Source organism: Fonsecaea erecta (genome assembly GCF_001651985.1).
Source record: "Fonsecaea erecta strain CBS 125763 chromosome Unknown Scaff1, whole genome shotgun sequence".
Classification (NCBI taxonomy): Eukaryota; Fungi; Ascomycota; class Eurotiomycetes; order Chaetothyriales; family Herpotrichiellaceae; genus Fonsecaea; species Fonsecaea erecta.
Window position 1 is genome coordinate 722,780 of NW_017387244.1, and position 7,698 is coordinate 730,477.

The following is a 7,698-nucleotide window of genomic DNA, read 5'->3' on the forward strand; positions in this document are numbered from 1 at the left end:
TTTCGAAACTATTTGTCCGCGGGGATCTACATAATGACTTGACCTTGGGTAAGTGTCTAACTAATAGTAACTATTATTCTGGAAATTGACCCCCCTGACGACGTCCTGGCCGTTTGGACAGGCCAGTTGCCAAACTCTTGTTGACCACAAGGCAGGAGTATTGGGAAGGTTTGTGAGTGTGTAGGTAAGAGACGGCGTGGGTTGCTGGTCGCATACAAAATTTCTCTGACATGTGGCTTTCTTCTTCCGCTCAAAAGAGATGTCCTTGAGTAGCATAACAGAGTCCTGATGAACGCAAGCCCGTCATCGATGCTCAAATGGATGCACTTCTGCTGACGCGCGGACGAGGCGAGCAGAGTTGATTTAACCACGCGTCGGCTCAATATCTCAAGATCTGCTGCGAGCGTTTGAGCGAGGCTTCCATACCTAAGAGGACGCGCCAGACGTCCAATCTTCGCAAGCTGAATGGACGTCGCTGTTGCGAGCTACCTGCTGTAGCTATTGCTCACCCGAGGCTGGACGCTTCACCAGCTGATGACTCGGTTGCGGTTGGCTGCTTCTACTTAGAGAATTGGTCGCACCGATCAGCGTGTGTGGTTCTGTGGTCCAGCTGCTGTACTGCTTGAGCTATGGGAAGCACATTCTCCTCCACGTTTGAGCTCCAAGTTATGCAGCTGCGCCAGCATTGCCATATCAGCAGCAGTCTTTTGGCTCCCCAGCTTCCTGCCAGGCCAGGAATTTGCCGTGCAGCCTTTGCGTTAGGAGTGCGTTTATCAAGTCTTCTTCGGTCCTCCAATCAAGGCGAGCTTTGCTGAACGAAAGAGACCACAATGGGAGTTGCCATAGGTACATCAGTGTGCCTATTCCTATGCGGCCGATCAAATCGTCCTATCAGATGCCGGAAACAAGAGCTTACACGTCCAGTTGGATATCAAGCTGAGAGTTTATTGATGTGAGGATGCCTTCCACACTGGCGCTTCACAACTCTCTTGGGTGCTCATCTGTCCATCCCAGGTACCTTCCAGCCGAAAGGCCTTATCTTCGTCCCCGACAAATGAACACTGCCAACTGGACAAGAGGACAAAGAGGTGTCTACACATTCCTACCGGATGACTGCGTTGGATTTACCACCACGGACCCAGAAATCCTTCTGCCTAATTTCCAGGCTCTGGTACACTAGTACCATGCACGCACGCATGAGGGACAGGGAGCATCGGCACAGCAGCATCGGCAGGCTTCGTGGGTGACTTGAGCCTGTCCTTCTCGAGATGTCAGACCTTCCTGGACGGGAAAGTGCCACCATCAAAGGACCTATCTCAGCTTGCACTTGTCAAGAAACTTCTCCTGTTCTAGGACGATGTCCCGGCTGATGGGGAAGGCTGTTGAGGCGGATAGAGATGAAGAGGAGCAACAAGGAAGTCACGGATCCCGGACACTTCCGAGCAAATGAAGACAATTCAACACATCCTTCTGTGCTTCGTTCAGCGTATCAATGCACTTGGTCTGGTCAGGCCGCTGTTGCGTGATACAGCCCCTGTAACTATTTGTCTCGAGAATCGTTACTGCCCCATCTTTCGATCGGTGTGTGGTTGTGCTCAACGGAACTCCGACCGAATTGATGCGCTTTCATCTCGTCCATATCGTTCAGCGGGGAGACAAGTTGGCATGGAGCACGGTCTGGCCCTTTCTTGCAGCCATTGAATCTCACGGTCTCGCTGGGTGAGGCCAAGCTGGGTCGTGTGTTCATACACATGGGCGGTAACTGGTTGTCGCGATGTCGATATCTACGTATGTCGGAGCCCGATGAACCCATGCATGTTCCCGGAGCCAGTCCTGGCGAGTAGCAGAACCAGAGATTAATCGGCAAGGGCTTTTCTTCTGAATATTGTGTGTGTCAAACGGCATGCGCGTGGACGTCAAGCTATTGATAGCTGAGTGTTCATCGGCGGGGTGTACATGAGTACATAGCCTAGGACGGGTTTGTCCTTGGAGGGATATACTGTGCCTGAGAGAGCAGAAGAACAGAATACAAGAGATCTCCTTCGTGAAGCAGGGGGATGTTACTCTGCCCTAGCGCTAATGATCACGTCTGGACGTTCTCTGGACTTCAGTATCGCAGCGCAGGGCATTCGCTCCTCCGCGGACCCTGAGACGATTAACATGGCCCATTGAGCAATAGGTCGGTCAGGTTGTTTTCGGGCCTGGAGCAGGAACACAGGTTGGAAGGCGAAAAAAGGTCAATACTGGGAACCAAGAGTAATTCAACGGGGATATCATATGAAACTAAAGTGCTGCAAACGACTGCTTAACGTACGCTGACACCTTCTATGCAAAACACCCTATCTAGCCTTGAGCCGCCGGCGAGGCCGCCTTTGGCTCGATGCTCGAGCCCGCCACATCCTCATGTAGCGCGTCGTCATCGACCGGATCAAGATCCCTCTGAATAACCTTCGGCTCGGACAGACCGTAGACGGTAATAAAGGCCATGCCGAGGAAAGCGCTGATACACGAAAACACGAGCGCGACGATGCCGCGCGCGGTGAAGCCGGCGGGCAAGGGGCCCACCTGGGTGTTCTGGCCGGCGAGGTCGAGCAGGTCCTGAGAGTCGGCGGCGGCGTTGCCCTCGAACGGCACACCCGCGGCGCGGCACACGTCGTAATGTTGCTGCGGGACGTGGTGGGTCTTCTGGATCTCCAACGGCGCCTCGATCAGCACCATGGCCAGGCCCTGCGACAAATGCCAGTCGATGTGGCAGTGGAACATCCACACTCCCGGGTTGTCGGCCACGAAGCGGATTACGTAGTATCCTTGGGGTGGGAGGACGAAGGTGTCGCGGCGTGCCGGGAAGGCTGGGAAGGCGGAGTGGTTGTTCGGGTCGTACGGCACTGGGTCGCCGTCGAGGTAGTCGTAGAAGTGCTCGCCGTAGCTGGGGGCCCGGTCGATGACCTGGAAGTTGTGCCCGTGCAGGTGGAACGGGTGCGAGCCGCTGTCGGCGTTGTTGAGCACCAGCTGCACCACGTCGTTGTGCTTGAGCACCATCGGGTGCGTGTATTCGCCGTACACCTCCTGGTTGGTGGCTAGTCCGCCCGACGACAGCACCGTGTACAGCGTGGGCACCTTGGGCGCGGTGAAGGTAATGTCGTTCAGGAAGGCATACCCGAACCCGTTGCGGAGATTGTCCATAATGACCGTCACGTTGATCTCGAAGTCTGGCTCTGGCAGCAGCTCCATGTGATCGTACGGGACGAGCGTGATGTCGTCGAAGGGGACGAGATCTGACGAGGCCTCCACCTTCATGACAGCCTCTGGATGAGCGGCGTCGGCATTGTATTGTAGCCAGTTCGTGTTGTTGAGTTTGAGATCGGGCGAGATGACATCGAGCAGGTCCGAGTCCGCCACCGTGACGATCGGGTAGTTCTTGTCTGTGGTGTTTTTGGTCGTGAGAAGGATGCTGTACCGCTGGGCAACAGCGATGTACAGGGTCTCGGCTTCGGTTGGCTCGGTGTATACACCGTCTATCTCGACAATCTTGAAGCTGTGATCTTCAATGTAGAAGAACTGTCCCACAAAGGCCCCGATATTGATCAGCCGGATCAGATACGTCGTGTCGGGCTTGACGGGTAGGCTGGAGTTTTGCGTGTCGTTGAACAGGAACGATTTGGGCACGGGTTCGGCGCCGGTGGGGTTGTAGAGCGACAGAAAACGGATGTCCTCCACAAATTCGTGATACCAGTCGCTGATGGTGATGGTGAATTCCTCGTCGTAGTCTTCATTGAAGAACGCATCGTTGTCGTGGACGATCAAGGCCTGCCGGTAGCCGTCGGGATAGCAGAAGTCGGTATGGCAGTGGTACCAGTAGGTGCCGTTCTGGTTCACGGTGAAGTTGTACGTGAAGCTGTACCCTGGAGGAATGGGACACTGGGTCACCATCGACGGACCATCCATGTTGCTTGTGTTGGTTTGGAACATGCCGTGGAAGTGGATGCTGGTGTTTTTGTCGCCCAGGCCATTGAACATGTTGACCACGAGTCGGTCGCCCTTGTCGACCTCGATGACAGGCAGCGGCCATTGTCCATTGATGCCAATAACTTTTCTCTCGGCCAGGCCATCAGGATTGGCCGTGACCCAGCTGACATTGAAGTCGTACGTGACTGTTTTGGCTGTGGTCCAGCCGGTGAGCAGCAGGACCGCCAGCGAAAAGAGCAACGCCTGGACAAGCTTCGCCATGGCCGCGAGACTCGAATGTCTAGAGTCTTGATCGTGACAAGGCTTGCTTTGCTGTGAAGCTTGGGCAGAAGCTTGCCAAGGGCTTGTTCAGACGACGAGACCTGAAGAGATGTACGTTGCCCGTCGTCCACCAGGGAGCCAGATGGTTTTGAAGGTGGGAGACCGGTAGTCTACATACCAGTCCGGGTTGATCCTAGGGCTCAAAGGCTGATGAACCTTTCTGGGCTGCCCGATGCCGGCGAGACCCCTCCATGATGGGATGAGCCAGTGAGCCACCCTCCCTGGGCTCTGCTTGTTGCGTGTGTTTGGGGAGAGGCCTCGCCTATTCTGCGTGGGACAGAAGATTTTTTCTTCTCACAGCTTCCGAAGGAGAGCTCCTTTACCCAATCATATCAGATAGGGAGGAGTTGATTAGATCAATTAGATCAACTAGATCAATTAGCGAGCGGGCCAGACGTGGCATCAAAGTTATCTGATGGCGCGAGGGAGTGTTCAAGGAGATTGCCCACCAATGCTTCGCAATGCTTCCCACCGCCACCTTGCCGAAGCATCCACCATCCTCCACATGCTCCGCTGATGCCCGTTCTCATGACAGCTGATTATCTTATCTTTTTTCGTTATCAGATGATCAATCACCCTCAATCACCCCGTGCTGGCCGGATTTGCGACGCTGCGGGCGCCCGGGATCCTCTTTTCTCCTGCAGGCTCAGTCAGTGCCCATGCCCCGTGCAGTTCCTCCCCTCCCGAACTTCGGCCACCTCTGCGGCTGTTGTTGCTGTAAAATATCTGTGCCAATGCCCTCCCATTGGGATCGAGTCGCTTGCTTCCTGAGCTCCAAGCACACAAACTCCTCTTGGTGTGACCTTCCAAGCTCTCGAAGCTTTTGCTTTTCTCTCTAGGGTATACATACGTACTTCATTACCCTGTGAGGTCTCCCATTATTCTTTACTTGTTACGCTCAAAAGCTTGACCGTCGGTCCCTTCCCTTGTCTCCTTCACCATGACCAACGTCTTCGGCGTCCAAGTCTTCTTCATCGTGTTTCGAGAATGTCTCGAGGCGGTAATTATCATCTCGGTGCTGCTGTCCTTCCTGAAGCAGTGCTTGGGTCAACCCTCCCAGGACCCGGCCATCTATAAACGCCTCAAACGACAAGTATGGGCGGGATCTTTACTAGGCATCCTCATAGCATTGATCATTGGGGGTGCCTTTATCGGCGTCTTCTACGGCTTGGGCCATGATATCTGGGCCGAGTCCGAGGATCTGTGGGAAGGCATCTTCTACCTCATCGCCAGCATCATTATCACCATCATGGGCCTGGCTATCCTGCGCATCAACAAGACAAAGGAGAAGTGGAGGGTCAAGATTGCACAAGCCCTCGTGGCAAAGACCAAACACCAGGATGCGGCCTCCCGACTGGGCGAATGGGGTCGGCGATATGCCATGTTCATTCTCCCTCTGATCACTACTCTCCGTGAAGGTCTCGAAGCGGTCGTCTTCGTGGGCGGCGTCTCCCTCGGACTGCCAGCAACTGCCTTCCCCATCCCAGTCATTACCGGCATCCTCGCGGGCCTTCTCGTCGGCTACCTCATCTACCGCGGCGGCAACTACATGACCATCCAGTACTTCCTGATCGCCTCGACCTGCGTGCTCTACCTCATCGCCGCCGGCATGTTCTCCAAGTCCGTCTGGAGTCTGCAATTCCACAAGTTCGCGCAGCAAGTTGGTAGTGATGTTGCCGAAGCAGGAGACGGCCCGGGATCATACAACATTGACCAGACCGTCTGGCATGTGAACTGCTGCAACCCGGAGATTGATAACGGCTGGGATGTCTTCAATGCCATCCTCGGCTGGCAAAACACGGCCACCTATGGCTCCGTCATCTCCTACAATGTCTACTGGATCTTCATTATGGTGTCCATTTCCTTCATGCTGTACGAGGAACGCACGGGCGCTCTTCCCCTCGAAAAGTCCTTCTTCCGGTTCCTCTCCAAGATTCCCGGTTTCAAAAGCCTTGCGAGACGCCATCTCGGCAAACTCAATGCACCAAAAGGTGATGCGAGTCATGTCATTGCTCAGGTGCAGAGCCACACATTCACGCAGGGCCTCCAGAGACCTTTGAGCGCGAAGTAAAGCGGAGAGGGCAATTGCCGACTTATTAGGACTTCCCGCAGCTATGCGACTGTCGGAAAAACAGAAAAGGTGTCTGAAATGGAAAGAAGGTGTGGACGATGGTGTAGTGACTTCGTATCGAACTTGGATGGTTTGGTGTCTGTAGCTGAGTTACAGCCTTTACCTTGGCTTGCTAGATGAATATGGAAAATCTTGTCAATTCCCAAATCGACAGTGCGTACAAGAACAGACAGAAACATCCGTAAGAGAAGGGAATCGCCGAGTTCGTAGATTTGTGAGATGGATCACCACATGAAATCGGTCCGACATCGTTGCGTAAGGACTGTTCATTGAGGTCGGCACGACTGGGGTTCGAAAGGAACATTACCGGGAAAGGTACTCTTTCCCAGTGTTTGATTTCGCAGGAATTTTTCCATCCCCGTTCATGAAAATAACGGCCCGAAGGAACTCCTGCACCTGTGCACCATGTGGCCCAAGTGGTAGCTTCGTGCTCCAAGCCGCGTGATTTCCACCCCCTCGCTTCTCACAGAACCTGTCCAGGACAAGCTAAGTAGCGAGAAGCCAACAAGCCAGGGAAGGAAACCGGCACCGTAATGCGACGGACAGGAGCGGAGTTCGCCAGGTGTGCCATGTCCTGCTTCCCACCCTGCTCGCTTCTAGGCCCCTCTCCAGGCCACATGCTCTAGCTAGTGGAGTCTTGGAGTCTTGGAAATCTCACCTGCCCACCCTCGTTGCCCCGTCCCTCGTCTCCATCACGCTCTTCTGAACGACCTGGAAAATTTTTATCTTATCTGATCATCGCCCCTTTTCCGCTCAGCCTGCAGGGACCAACTCAGTGGCAAAGGGCGCATGGACCACTCAATGGATAGTGTGTTGTATTGATCGGTCGATGCTCGAGGGATGTGTACGCTGGACACCGCCATCCTTTCGCCCGTTTGTAACGAAGACACCCGTAGCGACAGCCCACAGACTGCCCATTGCATTGAGTATTGAAGACTGCCAGGTTGGATTGGAAAACTGAAAGTGCTGTTATGCCGTGAAGCGACACACTCTCGCCATTCCTGGAGGTGGTATGCCGTATGGAGAGCTTCTTTGAGGCTTAGCCGTCGTAGTAGCAAGAGCCAGAGCCTCTCTGAAAGGTTCGTGGGTCTCCTTACAATCAGAGAGTTCTGGCCTTCCGGTAAACGGCATCAACCTCTGACAGTCGCTCTGTCCACTGGCAAAAAAGTTTGACAGCGAAGAGTGGGGTGGGATTTCGCGAATTGTCTCATGTTTGCTGAAGTTCGGCGTGACATCCCAGGATAGATAGTTGTTAGGCCTTTTTGGTCGTCAAATGCCGT

At 54.2% G+C, this 7,698-nt stretch overlaps 2 protein-coding genes across 2 annotated transcripts; one reads left to right on the forward strand and one right to left on the reverse strand.

The window, feature by feature from the left end:
• Positions 1 to 2,343: 2,343 nt before the first annotated feature.
• Positions 2,344 to 4,227, reverse strand: AYL99_00240 (hypothetical protein; the record flags this gene model as incomplete). The annotated part of the gene is made up of 1 exon (XM_018831756.1): positions 2,344 to 4,227. The coding sequence occupies one exon, from the start codon at positions 4,225 to 4,227 to the stop codon at positions 2,344 to 2,346; it is 1,884 nt and encodes a 627-aa protein (XP_018697635.1).
• Positions 4,228 to 5,227: 1,000 nt separating this feature from the next.
• AYL99_00241 (hypothetical protein) lies at positions 5,228 to 6,358 on the forward strand (the record flags this gene model as incomplete). The annotated part of the gene is made up of 1 exon (XM_018831757.1): positions 5,228 to 6,358. One exon carries the CDS (start codon positions 5,228 to 5,230, stop codon positions 6,356 to 6,358), a length of 1,131 nt encoding a protein of 376 aa, XP_018697636.1.
• Between the last annotated feature and the right edge of the window lie 1,340 nt (positions 6,359 to 7,698).